Below are 22,825 nucleotides of genomic sequence, written 5' to 3'. Positions count from 1 at the left end.
ACAAAAACATGCACTTGGAATTTCAAAGGCTCCTATAGAATCTGTCACTGTAGCATTTATAAATATACATTATTCCTATAGGACTTGAATATCAGCATTGATGTTAATAAGGCTGTTACCAGTCTGTAACCCTTTCTTTTCATACACCTATGAGAGCAGATCTTGGGCCTAATTCAGTTTCCATTAAAGTCAGTGGGAGTTCTGCTTTTGACTTTCACAGAAGCAAGATCAGTCCCCAAAACCTAAGACTAAGAAATCAGGGGTAGTATTGCCTAGTCAGAACCAAGGACCCAATCCAGCAAGTAGATCTGCCTGGGCAGACCCTTACACCCACAGAGTGGACCACTGAGGTCCAGGAGCTCCCACATAGGTACAAGGGTTCGCCTTTATGGATCTGATTGCAGGACAGAGCCTGAGTGAGGGCTCTAGGACAGTGGTTCTCAACCAGGGGTACGTGTACTCCTGGGGGCATGCAGGGGTCTTCCAGGGGGTACATCAACTCATCTAGATATTTGCCTAGTTTTACAACAGACTACATAATAAGCACTAGCAAAGTCAGTACAAACTAAAATTTCATACAGACAATGACTTGTTTATACTGCTCTATATACTATACACTGAAATGTAAGTACAATATTTATATTCAAATTGATTTCTTTTATAATTAAAATAATAAATAAATAAAATAATGGTAAAAATGAGAATGTAAGCAATTTTTCAGTACCAGTGTGCTGTGATACTTTTGTATTGTTATGTCTGATTGTGTAAGCAAGTCGTTTTTAAGTGAGGTGTAACTTGGGGTTATGCAAGACAAATCAGACTCCTGAAAAGGGTACAGTAGTCTGGAAAGGTTAAGAGCCACTGGTGGCTTATCCAGATTCCCACTGTCATGCTTGCTTTATAACCTTTCTAGCAGACTGAAACCTTGCAGACTTTGCAGTTTGGGAGGGGGTTGGTTTTTTTAGTGGTCAATTTTCAAAACAACTGGAATCTTTTTGATTTATACATTGAGAATGAAAACAAATTTTTCCAATATCTTCCACTTTTCAAGCTCAAAAATTAACGTAACATCACACGTATGGCATCCATAGTATGGACTGGTCACTTGAAGCTTTCAAAAAAGAGAAAAAGAAACAATCCCCTTTGAGCTTTTTAACTGGTACATTCTTATCACCAGACAATTCCCTGTCACTGGAATTGCAATCTGCACATTGCATTGCACTGACACAGTTCAGGGCTTTCATTCCACTTCACTGTTCAATGGAGTTTCACTCTCTCCCAAACTATCAGTAGGGTCCATTATATTTCATTTCAAACAAGGGAAGGATTGCATCTGCACAGCCATTTTAACACCAAAGCCTTCAAAATAATTTTTTAATGTGAGATTTCCTGCAGCTGCTTTGCACCCTTTAGATTGAAATGGCTCAGAAGGAGCCATTATTTTCCACAATGCAGTAGTCTGTAGTCCAAAAATTCTATGGGCTAGATCCTCTGGTGGTGGTGATATATTGCTCCATTGCCTTCAGTGGTTTTAGGAAGATGTACACCCTCTGAGGATTTCGCCCACTGAGTTCAATGGAGCTGTGCCGATTTACAGCAGCGGAGGATCTGGCCCAGTACATCCACATTTAGGGTCACAAGGTAGCGCCTGGCCGTTGCATGAGTGCACTGAGGTGGGGAGAGTGAAAGGAGCCTTCTTCGCCATTCCTTATGCCTCCTGCAAAGTCTGTTGGGGTGGGATTGTAGAGGCACAAAGCACCTGTGATTCCCCACTTTGCTAGGATGTCCACAATCACCCAATGCAGCTTCCAAGGAGACGTTCACATCTGTGTGGAAAGCGCACCGCAGACTTGTACAGCACATGGTGTTCAAAATGGGACATAATTGGGATTTAAGCGGTTGATATGTATTAAGCAGGCTTTCTGAACAGGGATGAATGTGACTCAAGGTGTGCAGTGCTGGGCCAGGGCAGCCAGAGTCAGAAGCTATTGGCAGAGGACTCCTCTGAAGTCTCAGCTACATCTGAAAGTTGCCCTCACTTGGCAGATCACTGATGGTGGATAGCAGTGCAAACACTTCTAGAGCACAGCTAACTCCAGGCATCCCTAGCAGCAGGACTGAATCAAACCCACAGGTTTTACAGGAAGGCGAAGGTTAAGGCAGAACTATAGCTATTGTAGTAATATTACAAGAAACTGCTAAATTAATTACATTAATCTTGGGACCATTCCTGAAGTCTCTTCATAGGCCAGACTCCCACTGAAGTCCCTAAGGATTTCAGGATTGGGTCCACAGTATGTCCTAACCATAGTGCTGTCTCACTGAAAACACAACAGTCTTACTAATGTACACCATGTTGACCTACAAGTTTGAGCTATACGGGTGTATAGTTACCATCGTTTTACTACAATGACTACGGGATTCCTTTGCAGTACTGAGTGTAATTGAAGTAGCACTACCAAAACTGCCACAAGGCAATGCACTGTGTCTACTGATCTGAGATAGTAAGGGATAAAACTGTTACCAGACTTACTTAACTGCCTTAACATATAACTTTACAATGATTTATCAGACAAACAGAATTAAGACTGAGCTCTGTGACAAACCAGTGTTCACTTTTACAGTGCAATGTAATATTTAGTAATCTGCCACAATGGTAATCTGCACAATGGTACAGAAGAGTAGGTAGGCGCTTAAAAAAATATGATTTTAGGTCAGATCAAAAATACACTCTAGGTTTATTCTTGGAACATCCTGAGAACTATAACTTAATTAATAAACATGTGAATGGACAGATGGCAGTTCTTTGATACCTTCTCCCACCCCCTCCTCCTCCCGATGGGCGATGGTCCCTTCTGCTGATTGGCTTTTCAAATCCTAGTCTTAGGAAAACACTGGAGAGGAGAATATGAGGCAACCTAAACAACTCCAATTCAAATTCTTCTTCAATTCTGATGAAAACACAAAGATGTACAATTCAGGAAGTGTAATTAATTGCTGTAGGAGAGCCAGCTCAACCTCCCGGAGATCAGTGTGCAGATCTTATGCTTTCTGCTCCAAAGGGGGACGTTAGTTATATCAGGCACATGGTCCCACCCCACCACTTCTTCCCAGATCTCTGAACAGTTTTCCACAGGTTTAGTGTAGAGCTGGGGTCGGCAACGTTCAGCATGCAGCTCACCAGGGTTAGCACCCTAGCGGGCCGGGCCAGTTTATTTACCTGCTGACGGGGCAGGTTCGGCCGATCACGGCCCCCACTGGCCACGGTTCGCCGTCCCAAGCCAATGGGGATGGCGGGAAGCCGTGGCCAGCACATCGCTCGCCCGCGCCGCTTCTCGCCGCCCCCATTGGCCTGGGACAGCGAACCGCGGCCAGTGGGGGCCGCGATTGGCCGAACCTGCCGCGTCAGCAGGTAAATAAACTGGTCCGACCCGCCTGGGTGCTTACCCTGGCGAGCCGCGTGCCAAACATTGCCGACCCCTGGTGTAGAGGAAGGAGGTAAGCCAGGCTGGAGGAATGGACGTGCATTGTTGTTCCACCAACCTCACCAGGAGTCTTCAGAAAAGTTAATGCAGCCTGAGGCTAGATAACATATCCTTTGGAGCCCTTTCCTTGCCTTGGAACCCCCTTGAAACAGGCTGCTGGGACAGGCACATGCATCCCAGGACAAGCTCCCTGTCACACCTCCCTCAAAGTTAGAGGAGTTTCAGGGCTAGTAGTGGGTTGGGATTGGGAAAGCTCAGGCAGCATGACTTCAATGGAGTCCTGTAGGTAAGTAGGGAGCTGGAAGGAGGCTGTGTGCTACCTTTATGCCCCCCTGTCCTGAGGCAGGCCCCCGTATACATTAGAGCAGCTTCAAGGGTGCTCTAGCTTGTGCCCATCTGTAAAGGCCGTCAAGTACCTGTTGTGACCGACGACGATCTCTGGAGAACAAGGGCGTTCTACATGCCCCTCTTCCTTATCATAGAATCATAGAATCATAGAATATCAGAGTTGGAAGGGACCTCAAGAGGTCATCTAGTCCAACCCCCTGCTCAAAGCAGGACCAATTCCCAGCTAAATCATCCCAGCCAGGGCTTTGTCAAGCCAGGCCTTAAAAACCTCCAAGGAAGGAGACTCCACCACCTCCCTAGGTAACGCATTCCAGTGTTTCACCACCCTCCTAGTGAAATAGTTTTTCCTGATATCCAACCTGGACCTCCCCCACTGCAACTTGAGACCATTGCTCCTTGTTCTGTCGTCTGCCACCACTGAGAACAGCCGAGCTCCATCCTCTTTGGAACCCCCCTTCAGGTAGTTGAAGGCTGCTATCAAATCCCCCCTCATTCTTCTCTTCTGGAGACTAAACAATCCCAGTTCCCTCAGCCTCTCCTCATAAGTCATGTGCTCCAGACCCCTAATCATTTTTGTTGCCCTCCGCTGGACTCTTTCCAATTTTTCCACATCCTTCTTGTAGTGTGGGGCCCAAAACTGGACACAGTATTCCAGATGAGGCCTCACCAATGTCGAATAAAGGGGAACGATCACGTCCCTCGATCTGCTGGCAATGCCCCTACTTATACAGCCCAAAATGCCTTGGCCACATCCTCTATCCTAAGAGAAACTGGATGGAGTAGCATAGAGCCACGTATTCTAGCCCCATGCCACATGGGGCTACCCTTGTACCAGGGAGATCCTCAGATAGCTGGCTAAGCCAGTTTTGTGCCAGTGGACAGGTGCAAAACAGCCTCTGAGCTAGGGTCTGGCTCCAGCAGTGTAGAATCAGGCTCGTTGTTTGCCTTTGGTCGCAGCGTAACTGCTTAATACAGCCACCTTGTTTGGAGCCACAAGCTACTTCAGGGAGACTATTAACTGGGGGCCTGATTCTCTTCTGCCTTGCACCTTGTGTAGTAATTTACACCCTTGGAAAGTGATGGTGAATAAATACACAGGGGGCAAGACAGTGGTGAGCCAAGCTTTAGGGCTGGGTGATGCATTATTTCATTTGATGCACAGACATGTCTGCAAAGACATAAATTAAGAAGCTCTCGAAACTTAATCTTTTCAGCAACAGTTTTTCCCCATTAGGCTGGGCAAACAAGTAGCCAACACCTTTAGATTGTATCACGGTGTAAGCAATACATCAGAAATGTAGCCGACTCCTGCCTCCAAATGCGAATGAAGTCACTAATAGTAGCTGACTGTATAAATTTTGTGATTAGATTCATTGCTGTTTTAGTGTCATAGCTCTGGAAATATCTCCTTGGGAGTTACTATTAGCATCTTTTCTAACCCCTTCCTCTAATCAATCATTGAAATTAACTCAGATCCGTACCCCTTTTGGATCACTGTTAACCATTTCCCTGGGATCTTCCTTTCCCCCTTCTTTTTGTTTTATTTTGTTTTCTCACCTTTTAGTAAATTTGTGGTAATTATTTGTCTGTTTTGAGTAGAGATGCAGTTTGTTCTAAAGCAGAGAGCAACGAAAAAGGATGAAAAGTAATAATGTTATCCCAGAGAGAGTATAAAATTATTTATAATTTTACATGATTTATAATTATTTAGCTTGTTATAGAACTTTTTGCCTATTAATATAACTGATTGAAATTTTTCTGACAAAATGGTTTTCCATCAGAAAATGCTGATTTGAGAAAATCAGAATGTTTTATGGAAATGTATCAATTTAGTCAATGTTTTTGACAAAAATCATTCAAACCATTCAAAATATTTCATTTTGACCATACTAAAACATTTCAATTAGACTTCAGTATTACATTTTATTATGTTATAATCTACAATATACAGGTAATATAACAAAAATAGCATCAGTAAAATCAAAATGAAATGTTCTGATTTTTCCTAAGCAAAATTTCAGAATTCCCATTCTGTGGGAAATTTCAAAATTTTGAATGTTCATTCTGATTTGGAATGAAAAAAAATTGAAATTTCCTGTGGAATGAGATTCTGGGTTCCAACCAACTCTACCTCTTAAATTAGGCTAGAGATACAGTGTTGTCTAGTGTTCTGAACACAAGGCTGGGAGCCAGGAACTCCTGAATTCTACTCCTGAATATCCCACTGCCTTGCTGTGTAAACTTGGTTGAGTCATTTAACCTCTCTGGCTTGGTTTTCCCACCTGTATAATGGGGAGAATAATACTTATCTACCTCAGAATGGTGGTGTTAGGATTAGCTAATGAGCAGCATACTGCAGTCCTTGCCCAAGCAAAACTCCCATAGGAGTCTTTTGCTTCAGTAAGTACTGTTGTGTTTGCCATATGGTGTGTACAGAACTTTGAAAATGTATGCAAAACACTATAAATGTTAGGCCCTGCTTCAGGAAAAGCACTTACACATGTGCTTAAATCATCTCTATTCAGGAAAGCACACTGGGACTTAAAGTTAAGTATAAATTAAAGCATGTGCTTAAGTGCCCTTCCTGAACATGAATCTTTCCCTGAATTGCGGTCTGAATTACTATTTTATTATTTCAGTTGGGAACAGGTGCAAAATTCAGAAAGGAACTTTAAATACAATAAATGACAGACTAGACGAAATGTAAGCATTTTTAAAAAACCCATCATTTTGAAATATGATGAGCTAACAAAATTGTGCTACTTGCTTTAATCCCTGGGGATACAGGACTAATATTAAAAAACACGTTTTTCAAATCCTTTACAAGTAGTTACATCTGCCAGAATTTGTAACTACCTCATGCTTCAGGTCTTAAGGCATTCTCTAACTATTAGGGATCAGGATGAGACCTAATTTGGTGGAGGGGGAAAAGTATCCCTCATCTGCCCACTGCAAGGTTTCTTGCCCCTTCCTCTGAAGCATCTCCTTCTGGCCAGAGACAGGAGACAGACTGGACGGACCTTGGGTCTGATCTAGTTTGACAATTCCTATATTCTGAACAAGGCCAGTGGCAAGATGGACACCTTCCAACTTCATTAGTGTGGAAAATATTATTACTGTTCTTATTTGAAGTAGTTCTCAAAGACCTCAGACAGGCTTGAGGCGCTATTGTAAGCGGCACATTACAAACACCCAGGTAAATATAGTTCCTGCCCCAAAGGGTAAAACAGATCTACAGTTTTAAAACAATGTAAATAGATACTGATTGAAGATAAAGGAATTCAAGGATCTTTGAATACTGTTCAACAAAATGGGTGAAATACTGATCAAGTGATATATGATTATGGTGATGTACACACAAGATAATGATACCATTTATGGCTGATTGGTCTTAACTAACAATGAGTGTAAACCCTAGATTCTCAGTAATTCTGTTATTTTCTAGCAATACAAAATGCAATGTCTGCTCATTAGAAAAGACCTCCCCATTGCAAAACGAAGGTAAACCGCTAATGGGCAGATAATGAGACAAGCAAACCTAGAGGACAAAAGTTAAAGTAGTAAACAATCCCATTTGATGAACATTGAAGATGATATTAAATGCTGCTACTTGAAGGCAATGTTTTTGCATACGTGCACAAGAAAATATTTGTATGCAGTGTTGTTGTAGCCATGTTGGTCCCAGGATATTAGAGAGACAAGGTGCGTGAGGTAATAAACTGGAGCCATAAACTCACTGAACATTAAATCTCACCAAATGAGGGTCAACCCATCCTCATCATTGTATCCACTCATTATACTCCGCACCCGAACATAGCCATTATATGAACAATGTCAATGTCCCATCAACCTTTTACCCCCAGTTGGGGATATTGCAGATTATGTATTCCTTATGCCACCCGATCTTAAATCGAACTTTACACACCTTGATAATCTGTACGTTATTCCCTGATAACCAGAAACTTCTATGCTTAAACTCTGTACCATTCACTTTTTTTTAAAACATCATCTTAATAAAATCTTTTATTGGACCAACTTCTGTTGGTGAGAGAGAGAAGCTTTCAAGCTTACCCAGGGCTCTTCTTCAAACCAACTTCTGTCGGTCTAATAAAAGACATTACCTCACCCACCTTGCCTCAAGAAAATATTTATCTATCATCAGCAAAACTGGTGGTGCAGCAGGACAGAATCAGTGTGACTGTGTGGCATAGACTGCAGTGCATGCCCAATGCCAGGCATAGCGAGCTGCCCTGCAGACTGACGGCACTGCTCATGCGTTGCTGGGTTCCTATTCCCTTTGGGTCCAAAATTATACGCAGTTTATTACGAAATAAAGATCTCCATCATGTTAGGATTCAATTTCTTTCTATCCCATAGAGACTTCTTGTTAAATGAAGTCTCAGTACAGAAAGTGAGATAAAAAAAAAAAAAAAAACGCACACTCTGAGAGCTGAGACTTCATTTGTATGCAAAAATGTGATTGGATGCTGGTGTTTCAGTGCTTGTTGCTTCTTGCTTCCATCTGCTGGTGGAAAGTTGAAAAAGCAAGGGACACTGAAAATGCCTCTATATTTGGAGGAGGGGCGAAAAAAGCTCATTTTTAGAAGCATGCATCTAAATCCCATTCCTGGTAGCAGAGCCGCCTGCGTATATTCGATAAATGATACTAGTGAGCCTCTTTTGCTTTAAATATCATTGCTACATTGGAAGAATTTCCTTGTAAAACTCATCTATCACGATTGAGATGATACTAACCGACATAGAAAACACCAAATGTTCTTCTGTTGCTCAGCAGTAAAAGGCACTTAAGGCAACTAGTGCTAACAAAATTGTAAGAACATTATGAACTGTTCCCTTCCCTTTGGAATCCACGTGTCAGAAAGTGGAGATGTGAAAAACTCAGCATATCAGTAACTAATTTACAATCTGGCAAAAGCATTGGTTACTGTCATGTGCTATTATTCCTAATTCTTTCCTGCCTTTGACCCCTGGTGTCTAGATTCTAACTTGTAACCATTAGTGGAGGTGGATCAAGACACTGGCCTTCTCGTGCCACAAATGGAGTTGAGAGGGGATTTAAACTCCTTGCTTTTCAGTGTGGTGAAATGAACACAGCAGTAGATTAATGCAAGGATTTGAGCTCACACAGCATGAGAGCTTTCAAAAATAGTGTTAACAGAGCTACAACTGCCTCTTTCACAGGAAGCAAAAGGAGAGGGACAAAAACATGAACAAACACAGGGCAAAGTCTTTCCATTGCTGGTGAGGATACAGTGGCTCCTGAGTGCAATGGAACTGGCAGGTGGGCCACTGAGAGGCCAGACAGGGACTTTCCATACCCATGACATGCTGCAGTGACTGGTTCTGCAGCCGTGCAGGCAGGGTCAGAGTAAGGGCAGGGTGCCCATGGATCCACAGTTATGTGTATCCACTAAGTAAAGGGGGGGGAGTGCAAGAGCTAGCCTGTGGACATTGCAGCCGAGGGCACTGCTTCTGGCCTGAGGGAGACTTCCTTGCTTCACCTTCCTGTTCAGTTGGGTTTTGGACTCGGTTGAGGATTTGGCACATAAGCAACAATAGCTGAGTTAAAATGATGCAAAGGAAGGACAGAGTTTTCTTTAATATAGGGCCCTATTCTGAACTGTTTTATGCAAGGGAGCAAAGGGGCTTAAGGTGCCGTATTACTGCCTTGTACAGGCTAGGAGAGAGCATCCTCCGGGGGGCTGTTACTTCCCCTCCTGTGGGCAGGAAGTGATTGCAGCCCTGACCCCAGGGCCTGCACAACTGCATGCCCCACCTTGGTCAGGGTTTGTGGCAAAGCTGCACTTGGGGAGCCCCTCATGGTGCCAGGTACACCTGGAGGTTCCATTTTAATAGGTTCCTACGGACCTATCTAGTCCAGGAACCCTTCCGACCACAACCCGGTGAGGTCACCTCAGTTCTGAAGCTGATCTTGTGCTATTGACGCCAATGGGAGATTTCCTGTTGATTTCAATGAGAATAGGATCAGACCCTCTGTGCTTTGTTTTGTGATATTCTCCTTTTGTGTCTCCAGGCATGGACCTGGTTATTTGTTATCTGTGCTTATAGTGCAGTGCTGTGAACATCAATGGTACTAGCGATATGCAGATTCGTATCTAGGTTTGGAGAAGCACTCAAAAGTTTTTCTGCGTAGCTGAACTATCCCAGCCACTTAGATTGGCACAGCTGGGCTGGAAATAATCTCAAGAGAAAAGGTTCTCTCATCTGATCTCCACAGCCTCCCCTCAAGCTTGGCATATCTTAGGGATAACAGCACTTTTGCTTTGGGTGGAAGCAGAAAGTGCAGAACAGTGTGCAAATGAAAAATACATTTAAAAAAAGAGACCATGTTTGTTCATCTATCCCTCCCCCCCCCCCCCCCCCGCCATTCTCCCCGCACCAGGAATGGGTTGGTTCAGTTCATGTCTAGGGCAGATGCCCAGGTTGCTTCTTATTTTATCCAAACGGGTTCATGTATTCCTGATTTAGAATCAAATGCTGGCTCGAGAGTATGGCAAGAGCCGCCAGGTGTGTGTGGGAGTCATTCGGGGGGATGGGGGGGAGCTCTGAGGACGGGAAAGGAATCCGTCTTGGTGGTTTACAAAGAAGTGGCTTCAGTAGCTGCTAGGACTGCAGCACATCCTCCTTCCTTCCCCCATGTGGGTGCCTGAATAGAGGGGACATATACAGGGATGTGTCCACCAGCTCCCATGCCCCCGGTCTGCCCCACCCACAGAAATGCCTTGCCTGTGGGCTGCACAGCAGTTGGGAAGCCTGCTCTGCCCTCTTGAATTCCTAGGGCTTGTCTACACTGTGGAAACTTTCTCACTGGTTTTCAGACCACTTCAGATGAAGCGGTTTCAAAACCAGATAGAGAGCTGCTTAAGATGGCCTGATCCATTTTCACTTAAACAATTTCAAGACTGCCTAGAATCCTGCCCTCCCCCCCCCCCCACCCCCACGGATGGAAGTGTATCGGCTCTCGTGTCATCACGGTCACCCAGGACAGCATTTGAATGTGTACAGTTTGGACTGGGTGGAGTTTGGTGCTAAAACTTACAGCAACTCTGCCTGTGAGTGGTGTTTATTCTGGTGACATCAGAAAATTCCCTTCCTTGGGTCAGGTTATGCTACCCTTAGTTGCATAAGGATTGCCTTATTCCACAAGCAGTCTGGAATAGTTTGTGCTATAAAATATTGATCACTGTTATGAGTCAGAGTATCCCAATCCAGCGTTCAGTGAGGAAAGCCGATCATTTCCCCCCAACTGTCTGCTCTGTGCTCCCTTCCCAGCCAGACTAGCAAGTTGCTGCAGAAGGCGACACATTCCAAATTTCACGCCAGTTTGATTAATGTGTCTCGGCTAATTGTGTGAAAGATTCCAGTCCTTTAGAATGTGAGACCAGGTTATTGTTCATCCAATCACAGTTAGCATGTGAAAATGGGGGATGTTTAGTGTCCAAGTGCTGAAGTCAAAGGAGGGGTGTCTTGGAGTGGGTCACAGAGCAACACCCACTCCTTTGAAGGGATGTTACTATGCTCTACTAAACATGTAAACCTCTTGCTCAAAGCACTTCTTTTCCCTCCTCCGCTTTTTTTTTTTCAAGATAGATATTTCCCCCTCCCACCTCTCAGGGAGTGAGTGAGAGAGACTGGCTAGGGCTGCGGATGGATGGATTTCACGTTCCAGGGTTTTTAATATTTCACTTTTATATTTCTCTTAGAGAATGATCCTGCTGAGAGGCTGAGAATCAGTGCTCATCGTTTCCCCCTTATTGACACTTGGATATATTGCACTGAAATATATCCCAGGAGAAAACATTAAAAAGAGAGAGAGAGAGAGAGAGAGAGAGAGAGAGAGAGAGAGAGAGAGCCTGCTTTTCAAAGCATACTTCTCAATCTGCCCACATCAAAATAAGAAACAACTGGCCCTTTGAAGTTCAGGACTTCTCAACCAGCCTGCATGGAAATAAAAGAAACCAGCTTTATAAATCACACACACTTCTCACCTTGCCCACATCAAAATCAGGGGCAGTGACCTTTTAAAAACAAGGTTTAAAGGCCTCAGACCTCAGCTCCATAAGAATAAAAGGCATAGATAGACCATACCTACAAGTATTTGTCACCTTGTCCAGTGTAAAATAGGAGATGCTGGCCCTTTAAGTTGAGCAGTAGACTAATTAGGGCTTGTCTACACTGGAACTTTACAGCGCTGCAATTTTCTCGCTCAGAGGTGTGAAAAAACACACCCCTGAGCGCAGAAAGTTTCAGCGCTGTAAAGCACCAGTATAGACAGTGCACCAGTGCTGGGAGCCGCACTCCCAGCGCTGGTAGCTATTTCCCTCCTGGAGGTGGCACAGCAGCGCTTTAACCTTGCCAGTGTAGACTAGCCCTAACTAAGGCTTTGTCTAATCCGGACCTTTCAGTGGCACAGCTGTAGTGCTGCAGCTGCACCACTGTAAGGTCTCCTGTGTAGCCGCTCTATGCTGCCAGGAGAAAGCTCTCCCACCAGCATAATTAAACCATGCCCAGTGAGTGGCAGTAGCTATGTCAGTGGGAGAGCATCTCCCGCCGACATAGTGCTGTCCACACTAGCGCATTTGTCAGTAAAACTTATGTCGGTCAGGGGGGTGTTTTTTCACACCCCTGACCGATAAAATTTTGCCAACAAGAGTGCTAGTGTAGGCAAAGCCTGACTCTTCAGCACTTGGTACAACAAAATGTTAAAACAATCTAAGCTTTAGGGGTGTACTAAGACCCCCCCTAATTTTTGCAAAGTGTTGAATTTTTTTATGGAAAATTACTGATCCAGTTCTTAAAAGGTTAGTTACTCAGAGTGCATGTAGAAGCTCTTTCAGTGAGACTGTACCTGGTTTATAGTTGGGAAGCTTGGAAAGTCCTGGCCAGGTATCCTCAGTTGGGACCCCCAACACCTATGTGAAGCAAGAGCAAGAGAACAGAAATCAACTGTTTGTGAATCCATTTGTACAGTCTGAGAGTCAGATTCTGACCTCAGTTACACTAGTGTGAATCCAGAGTAATCCCTTGGAAATCAATGCAATTACACCTGGACCTACTCTAGTGTAGCTGAAATTGAAATCTGGCCCTATGTGTAAAGGAGAGATATGCTTTAGTTCTGCTGAATTTCTAGTAAAAAGGGACTTGCCAAAGTTTAATGCCACTGCTGCTGGGAATGTCAATGTACATGTGCAGCTGCACTGACAGGTGTCATTTACAAGGGTATTTGCAATAACAGGGTCATTGTATAGCCATGTTTACAGCTAAAGATGTCCCTCTAGGGCCAGGATTACATTGATGAGTGGTTCTCTGCAGTTGTACTTGCACCACATGATATGCATTCAGTGGCCGCGCACTGTAGCTGTAATAGAGACACCTGCTGTTTCGAGATCAAAAAGAAAAGATGGTAAACATCTACTGACAGGTGCTAAAAAATAATTCAGGGCCTAATTCTGAGAGGTGCTGAGTCTCAATGTCTCCTTTTGCCTTGAATGTCAATCAGTGTGGCTCAGCACCCCTCAAGTAGTGGAATTCAGGCCAATAAGTATCCCCTAAGGTCACTTTTGCTGCAGAGGACTATGAGACTCACTGAGCACATATATATGTATTTTCTCTTTGGAATTGCAGCTGTTCAGTGTGATAGTTCTTATTTATTACATACGAAGTGACCTGTGTATAACACTCTGTAAATGAGCTGTGCCAAACATGTAAAGCTCATACCCAGTTTATGGCATGAAACGATAAAAACCGTACTGCCAACTCCAGGAATTCAGAAATCTGAGTCAGGCTCCCAAAATCTTTTATTTGCTTTCTGCTTTTTGGAGCCTTTAGATTACTCTCAGGTTTTTCTCGGCAACCAGGAGGGCTAGGAACTTAACGTTTCTTTAAAATGAAAACTAAGATTCTCATGTAATCACCTGGCATCAGGAGCTGGGGCTTGAAGTAAATACCAAATATTACGAGACTCGTGATAAAATTGCAACAGTTGATAACACTGAAATATGATACAGACAGCAAATATGGAGTGATCATTAAAAGTGGCATGCCTTTTTCATATATATTTTGGAAACAATAATAGGGCTATGATGAAAATTCCTGTACTCTGCAAGATGGGCAGAACAGCTAGGGTGACTGGTCTGGATGTGGATGAGGATACATTAATTCATAAATAGCAAATTTGTAGCACAAATAGGACATGTTATATCTACAGATTGACTCAAAGCAAACCGCAGACCTGCATACCCTAAATTGTGGTGTGGGAGGGGGTCATTTATAATCTGAACCTGAATTCAGAATTTTGCAGTAGGCTCTTATCTTTCTAACAAGCCACATCAAAACTCGGAATCTGAAATCCCTGAAATACACAGTGTAGAAAATCCAGCTCTACGGTTTGAAGTGTTGTTCCTGCTGTAATTCTGGCCCTGATTCTGCTATATGCTGAGCACCTCCTGTGAGCTACGGAGAGTCTTTAATTCCTACAGAAGTCAATGGAAAGTGAGACAGTTCAGCCCCTGGCAGAATTCGGCTCTGTAGTCCAATTCAGCAGATCACCCTGTTCAGCAAAGTACTTAAGAATGCACTTAACTGTAAGTATGTGCTTAAGTTCTTTGCTGAGCAGGGAGGGAGTAAAGTACATGGTTAAATGCTTTGCTGAACTGGAGTGTGAATGAGGCAAGGGCTCAGAATACCACTACATAGTATCAATTACACAATTTCATCAGAAGCTAGAAATACGTTTTTTCAGTCTGCTCTTTAAAAGTTGATGTGGTCGCAAGCCATGACATTTGGGTCCAGTGTTCAATTTCCAGGGATTTGGATCTAGGGCTTCATTTTGAGCTTGACCCCTCAATGAATAGGTGACCGATCAGACTCTAGGTCTGGACTACATATATTTAATTGATATGAACATACTCCTAAGATTACTTTACCCTTTACAAGTCCTTCCTACATTCTTTTAATCTAGCTATAACAAATCTCTGGGTCAAATTATCAAGCATTTTTAATGGAAAAACAAGAAGCCTAGAATTAGCATTAGTAAGTTAAAATTGCTCAAGGAAACAAGGCATCTTGTCCTTCCATGGTGCAGCATCACTACATCTGATATAGGAACGGCAGAATATCTGTTCCAGTTAGCATGACGCATGACTGAACAGAATGTGATTTCTCCTGAATACCTTAACCTCTTGTCTGAAACAAATTACTTGCCATTTTCTAAAATCAATCTGATTGAAGCCCTATCCCTGAAAAATAGCCACAAAATCTGCACGTTTCGAAATATAAAACACCCTTTGATTGTCACACTTGTAGAATTCACTCAATTTCAGCCTGCAAACAAAAATAAAATATTAATTCCTACACCAGGAAAGATATTGTTCCCTCCTCATAATATTCTTCTACCCTTCAATCAGCTGCACCAACACCATCATAAAGAAACAAAATGATTTTACATGTGCTGAATCTAGCTGTCGCTACCATGTCACACAAGTGACATATTCAGTATAAAAACAGTCCAAAGCATTTTATTTCCCGATGTCACACAGTCCTACAGAATGCTGTAGACGAAAAATATCCTTCTATACCACACGTCTGGAACTAAAACATGGGTAAGAAAATGTCACAGCCTGACGGTGCTAGAGCACTTGCTACCATTCATAAAACAATTCGTAAAAAATTCACATAAATGCAACGTTATGTTCCACAGAGCCCACCCTCCCACCCTGTCTGTTGGCTGCTTTGTGTTACTAACGCTCTTATATTTTTCCCTTGTGTGCTTTAGCTCGGTAACATTTTGGACAATTAATTGGTAGAGCTTTCCTTATTTTGGTCCCCATTCCTAGAATCACATGGGTGAACTCCTGTACCCACATCGAGCCCTACAGAAGTCACTGACAGCCACTGAATGTGTGGCTATCTAGTGCAAAATTCATGTCTGACACCTGGGAACTTTGAGCTAATAATTTAAGCTTATTAAGTTTACTTCTATCTACAACGCAAGTTTTTAAAGAACACATTTGACCTAATCAGACTCTCAGCCTTGCTGACTACATTGGATCAATGCTCATTTCACAGAGTCAGAACTGTCTACAGTTCAACTCAACACATTGGCTCCGATCATATACAAACAGCTTCAAACTGAGACAAGCACACCAGACGCAGGTTGAAGATTTTCAAAAGTGACTAGTGATGTAGGTTGCCTCAGTTTTTGGTACTTAATTGGGACATTTTAAAGAACCTGATTTTTAGAAAATACCAAGCACCTATCCTCTAAACATCATTTAAAGTGTCCCAAGTTGGACACCCAACAGTCGCTAATCAGTTCTGAAAATCTTGGTCTCAGTATAGTCATCTCCCCGATGTAAATGTATAACAACAATGAACCTTCTGTGTAATGGATTAACTATTTCATGGCTCTTAGACCTTCCTTCCTGATTCTTAAATATTATTTCTGTCTTTTGCAGTATGAATTATTAACGCAACGCATAAGAAGGTTTCAATCAGCTCATATATAGAGTGACCTAAATTATACCGAAGTAATTTGTAGTGTAGAAATAGCCTCAGGCTTGAGGCTAAAGAACCATTTTCCTATCGCCTCAGCTGCAGAGTTCTGTGTTTTCTCCTCCTTGGATCAACCACCTTTGGGAAAGTCCCATTTCAGAGGGGTAAGTCCACAGAGAAGCTGAAGATGTGGCCAGAGGATGGCAGTGTTGGCCACTCAAAGCAAAAAACAACAAGAAGCTAATGTTTTATGTTTCTGACGAGTCAATGACCAACAGCAATATACAACAGTGCATATATTGGTTACATCCACCTTGATTTAGCCCAAGTGCAGGGAGATGTAGGTCATTCAGCAGCACAAATAAAGGATGGGACACTGCAGATCATAGAAATGAGTTCTCATTCAGAAATTCTATATCCCCTAGTGAATTCCCCTGTAGACTTCGTTAGAATACTCCTCCTGGTCTCCCCTTATTCCTTATAGTTCTTCTTCGAGTGCTTGCTCATGTCCATTCCATATTAAGTATGTGTGCTCGCCACCTGCATCGGTGCCAGAAGTTTTTCCCTTAGCAGTATCCGTAGGGGACTGGCTCGGGCGCCCTCTGGAGTGGCGCCTGCATGGTGCACTATAAGGGGCGCCGCTGGCTGCCCCCACCGTCAGTTCCTTCTTGCCACCAGTGATGGTGCTGGAACTTCTGCTGCTTCGGCTAGCTTTCACTTAGTTCAGTGTGTCTCATGAACGTTTCTTTGTAAAATAGTTGTATATAGTTCAGTATTTACCCTTAGTATTAGTTCTAGTTAGTTGGTCCTGGATGGGACTCAGCCTAGGATCCATCTGTCCTGCTGTTCTCCAACTGCCTTTCTTTTTTCCTCCCCGCATGGACAGCTATAACTTTAGACCCTTTCCCCATCCTTCTTCAGGGACCCTTCTCACGAGAGTCTCCTCGCACAGGAGGTAAAGGGGTTGCTACAATTGGGTGCGGTGGAAGAAGTTCCTCTCGAGTACAGGAACAAGGGGTTCTGTTCCTGGTACTTCTTAATCCCAAAGGCCAAGGGTGGTTTGTGGCCCATCCTGGACCTGAGGGACCGCAACATGTATCTAAAGAAGCTCAAGTTCTGCATGGTCTCCTTGGCTTCTATCATCTCCTCCCTGGACCTCGGGGACTGGTATGCCACCCTTGACTTGAAGGGCGCATACTTCCCCATAGCGATCTTTTAGGGTCACAGATGCTTCCTCCAGTTTACAGTGGGGCCCCACCACTACCAGTTTGTGGTCCTCCCATTCGGCCTGGCGACAGCACTCAGAGTGTTTACCAAGTGCATGTCGGTGGTGGCTGCTTACCTCAGGCGTCAGGGTATCCAGATCTACCCCGTACCTCAACGACTGGCTTGTCAAGGCAACTCCAGGCCTCTGGTCCAAGAGGATGTCACGGTGCTGCAAGCCATGTGCCACTCACTGGCCTTCTGGTGAACGACAAAAAGTCTACGGTCCGGTGCAAAGGATAGAGTTCATTGGAGCGGTGCTCGACTCGACCTGTGCCAGAGCATTCCTGCCATTAGAAAGGTTCCAGATGTTGATGGACCTCATTGCGCAGGTCTCCACGTTCCCCCTGACTACAGCCAGGGTCTGCCTGCACCTGCTGGGTCACATGGCAGCATGCACATACGTTGTCCACCATGCCAGGCTCCGGATGCAGCCCCTGCAGCAATGGCTGGCAATGGTCTATTCCCAGTCCAGAAATCACCTGGACAAGGTCGTTACCATTCCCCCAACGGTACTCGCCTCACTGTGACGGTGGACCGATTGCAGGACCGTCCTAGAGGGGGTTCCATTTGACACCCCCCATCATGCCATCAAATTGGTATTGGACGCCTCAGACTTCGGCTGGGGCGCACACCTCGGCAACCTCCAGACCCAGGGTATGTGGTCCCCGGAGAAGATGACATTACACATAAACGTCAAAGAACTCAGGGTGGTCCGCTTGGCATGTGGAGTCTTCCTACCTCACCTGTCGGGTAAGATGGTGAGAGTCCTGACAGACAACACGGCCTCGATGTTCTACATCAACAGGCAAGGGGGAGCCCGTTCATCGACTCTCTCCCAAAAGGCACTCCGTCTCTGGGACTTCTGCATCAGCCATGAAATCCATCTGGAAGCTTGTCATCTCCCTGGCGTCAAGAACACGCTAGCGGATCACCTCAGCAGGGACTTCTCCTCTCACCACGAGTGGTTGCTCCACCCGAAGGTAGCCTGCATGATCTTCCAGAGATGGGGAACTCTCCAGGTAGACCTGTTCGCCACAAGGCTAAACAGGAATTGCCACCAGTTTTGTTCGTGGCAAGGCCTGGGTAAGGACTCCCTCTCTGATGCCTTCCTCCTGTCATGGTCAGGGAATCTGATGTACCCATTCCCTCCGATTCCTCTCATCAGCAGGGTCCTGGCAAAGATCAAGAGAGACACGGCACAGGCTATCATGATCACCCAGGTGTGGCCCCGCTAGCACTGGTTCAGCACACTCATGAACCTGGCAGCGGCCTTCCATGGCCCCTGCCCAACCAACCGGACTTGCTGTCACAGGACCACAGTCGGCTCCTGCACCCCAACCTCATGTCCCTCTACCTCTCGGCATGGATGCTGCGTGGCTGAAACCGGAGGAGTGGACCTGCTCAGATGAGGTCCAACAGGTCTTCCTGAGAAGCAGGAATACCTCAACCAGACTGACTTACCTGGCCAAGTGGACAAGGTTTTTCTACTGGGCGTCCAAGCACGGCACCTTTCCGTGCGCTCTTCCATACAGTCTATCTTAGACTACTTGCTTCATCTGAGAAACCAGGGCCTGGCACACACTTCCATTAGAGTGCATCTCACGGCCATCTCCACTTTTCACCCACTGATCCAGGGCCAGACAGCGTTTTCTCATGACATGATGGTCAGATTCTTGAGAGGCCTCAAGAGACTCTTCCCACAGGTATGGACTCCTGTCCCACAGTGGAATCTTAACTTGGTCGTCTCTAGGCTCACGGGCCCGCTCTTTGAGCCGCTGGGTTCCTGCTCCCTTTCCCACCTGTCATGGAAGGTTGCGTTCCTGGTGGCAGTGACATCGGCAAGACAGGTCTCTGAAATTAAAGCCTTGACTTCAGGACCTCCATACTTGGTCTTCTACAAAGATAAGGTTCAGTTGTGGCCCCACCTGGCCTTCCTGCCGAAGGTGGTCTCCATCTTCCATATGAACCAGGACATCTTCCTCCCGGTGTTCTGTCCCAAACCACACAAGACCAGCGAGAAGATGCATCTTCACTCCCTGGACATCCGGAGGGCCTTGGCTTTCTACTTAGAACCTACCAAACCTTTCTGAAAATCGACTAAACTCTTCATCACTACAGTGGATAGGATGAAGGGTCACCCGCTGTCCTCAAAGAGGATTTCCAGTTAGTTCATCTCATGCATAAGGACCTGTTACAACCTGGCGGGGGTTCTACCGCCGCTGATTGTCAGAGCCCACTCGACAAGAGCGCAGGTGTCTTCGGTGGCCTTCCTGGCGCACATCCCTATCCAGGACATCTGTAGAGCGGCAACATGGGCCTCTGTTCACACGTTTACCTCTCATTATGCCATCACTGAGCAGGCCAGAGATGACGCTGGGTTTGGCAGAGCTATGTTGCAATCTACACATCTGTGAACTCTTACCCACCTCCAGGGGTAGTGCTTGGGAGTCACCTAATACGGAATGGACATGAGCAAGCACTCAAAGAAGAAAAGACAGTTACCATTTCCATAACTGGTATTCTTTGAGATGTGTTGCTCATGTCCATTCCACAACCCACCCTCCTTCCCCACTGTTGGAGTTTCCAGCAAGAAGGAACTGAGGGTGGGGGAAGCCGGTGGTGTTCCTTGTACTGCACCATGCAGGTGCCACTCCAGAGAGCGCCAGAGCCGGTCCCCTATGGATACTGCTAAGGGAAAAACTTCTGGCATCAGTGCATGTGGCGAGCACACACACCTAATATGGAATGGACATGAGCAACACATCTCAAAGAACACCAGTTATGGAAAAGGTAACTGTCTTTTTTTCTTGGTTTCTGCTGGTGCACCAGGAGTTTCATGGAGATCCGTAGATCCATAGTTCAAGCCCAACATCAGTTGGAACCAGATGAAAAATGAAAACTAGAATTTCTGAGAGGCTCTATGATACAGAACGATGGCAGACCCTGTTGATTTTTCCTAATCCTCTTAACTATCCAGCAGCATATAGTTCCACGAGGAGTCTCTTGTATGGGCTTAGGTCTTCAATCTACTCCTCTTGACGAACGTCAATGATAGTGTTGACATTAACATCAATGGGAACAGGAGTATGTCCTTAAAGGGCTGTCTACACGTACAGCGCTACAGTAACAACTCTGCAGATGTGCCGCTGTAGTACTTTAGTGTAAACTCTACCTACGCTGATGGGAGGGATTCTCCTGTCAGCATAGGTAATCCACCTCCCCAAGAGGCAGTAGCTAGGTCAACAGAAGAATTCTTTCATTGACCTAATGCTGTTTACATGGGGTCATAGGTCATTTTAGCTACCGACCTAATTTTCTAGTGTAGATCAGCCCAGAATCTTGTTGCCATTTTCAGTGCAGCAGTCACAAATCATCAGCATAAGCCGATAGGACAGCGGATCTCAAACTTTAGCAACCCGAGGACCCGCATTTTGATTTAAATTTTTTCACGGACCCCCAAGCTCCCCATTCAGCCCCAGGCCCCGCTCCCACTCCACCCCTTCCCCAAGGTCCCACCCCTGCCCTACCTCTTCCCGCTCCCATGCCACTCCTAAACCTCCTCTTCCCTGCCTCTTTCCGCCCCCTTCCCCGAGCACGCCCCGTCCCTGCTCTTCCCCCTCCCTCCCAGCGCCTCCTGCATGCCGCTGAACAGCTGTTCCCCGGTGTTCAGGAGACGCTGGGATGGGGAGGGAGAGAGGGCAGGGGAGGAATTGATCAGTGGGGCCCGCAGACCCTCTGGAGTAAGGACCCCAGTTTGAGAAATGCTGCACTAGGACAATGTTAGCACCTCTTGAAAGAGGACAATCTACTGTATGCCTTGGCCAAGTAAGGGTGTTAACTAGAGGGAACAGGATTTGCAGTAACTACATACCTTTTATGCCTCCTTCAGTTTGATGTCAGTATAATTGGTTTTAAATTTTTGATGAGATGGCAAACATCAAAGGAAAGTCATTTTGATGTACTCTAGTGACTATAGGAAAGTTACCAAATATAAAATGGTTTATAGGATATGGCTGTAAACTTAGCACATTGGACTGAGGATTCAAACCAAATTACATCTCTTGTATAAAGCAGCCATGTTCAGGACGTAAAATTTAACAATATGGATATTTTCCTCTCATTTTCCTGGCTGTATTTTACTCACCGCCCAGATCTTCTCTAGCTGTTCCAGAGTACCAGTAACTGCTGGGAACATGGGTTGACCCTGGAGCATTTCAACCAATATACAGCCTGCACTCCTGCAAAAAAGAAAATACCAACTCATTTAAGTAAGCGGCATGTACAGTATATATATATATAAGTAAAAAAAGTCTATCCTCCAGCATCTTGGCCTAGATGTTAATGTAACTCTGGGCAGAGTGGTAGATAGTATTGTAGACATGGTCCCTGGCATTTATACAGTGATACAGATAGGGCTTTTTTTCTGGCTTTTGGCCACTGATCTGTCATACCACACCAGAGAAAGCATAGAAGGCATTGTGCATTCAGAGAGTTTTCCTGCAGAAATAATTAATTCCTCACTGCAAAATTGAACCCCAAACAACTAAACATAAACAATTTTCCAGTGAGCATTCAACCTAATTTATTTAAATGTGTATGTGTGATGAGCTGTCTTGGTTCTTACTTTTTTAAAATCTATTCTCCTTAGTTTCTGATGCTGCATTTTTTAGTTACCATTCCCTGTCAACTCAGTACTTTTTACTCTCTCTCTAAACTAAGGCTTTGTCTACACTGAACTTTCATCGGTAAAACTTTTGTCATACAGGGTTGTGAAAAAAAAACACTCCTCTGAACGACAAAAATGTTACCAACGAAAAGCGCCGGTGTGAACAGTGCTTTGTTGGCAGGAGAGCACTGTTATTCAACAGCCATGGTTTAACTGACCATGGTTATAATTGACTTCACTTCTAGCTAATGGCATGCCACACCGGGGGAGTAGTGGTGGAAAGAATTAATATTTCCATTCTTTGCGCTGTTAGATGCATCTGACCTTACTTTAAAACTAGCACAGCTATTTTAGAGCCATGGCCAATGTCAGTTGCACTATTTTCAGAGGAATAGTCCTTCAAACTAGGCAGTTCAGGTGTCCTTGGGACATTAGGGAAGATGGAGAAGTTCAGAAATGTCTCCACTGAAGCAGTAGGGCAACCTGTGAGTCTGCAGCTTGCATGGACTGTCTGGTGTTTTGAGTA

The 22,825-nt window shown here is 44.8% G+C and overlaps 2 protein-coding genes across 4 annotated transcripts in view; one reads left to right on the top strand and one right to left on the bottom strand.

Moving 5' to 3' along the window:
• The window catches only part of ALS2 (alsin Rho guanine nucleotide exchange factor ALS2), a 198,105-nt gene that overhangs the window by 86,829 nt on the left and 88,451 nt on the right, over positions 1-22,825 (top strand). The window lies entirely within an intron of this gene.
• The window catches only part of CDK15 (cyclin dependent kinase 15), a 60,706-nt gene that overhangs the window by 20,203 nt on the left and 17,678 nt on the right, over positions 1-22,825 (bottom strand). For both annotated transcript variants that reach the window (XM_024104045.3, XM_065560930.1), the window contains exons 9-10: positions 21,778-21,871; positions 12,724-12,787 (exon numbers count right to left, since the gene is read on the bottom strand). In XM_024104045.3, coding sequence (XP_023959813.2) covers positions 12,724-12,787; positions 21,778-21,871 — 158 coding nt within the window. The remainder of the gene's footprint in view (positions 1-12,723; positions 12,788-21,777; positions 21,872-22,825) is intronic.

The sequence above is a fragment of the Chrysemys picta genome, chromosome 11 (assembly GCF_011386835.1).
Source record: "Chrysemys picta bellii isolate R12L10 chromosome 11, ASM1138683v2, whole genome shotgun sequence".
NCBI classification, from domain to species: Eukaryota; Metazoa; Chordata; order Testudines; family Emydidae; genus Chrysemys; species Chrysemys picta.
The sequence above is the reverse complement of the archived record's forward strand: the minus strand, read 5'-3'. Positions and strand labels throughout refer to the sequence as shown.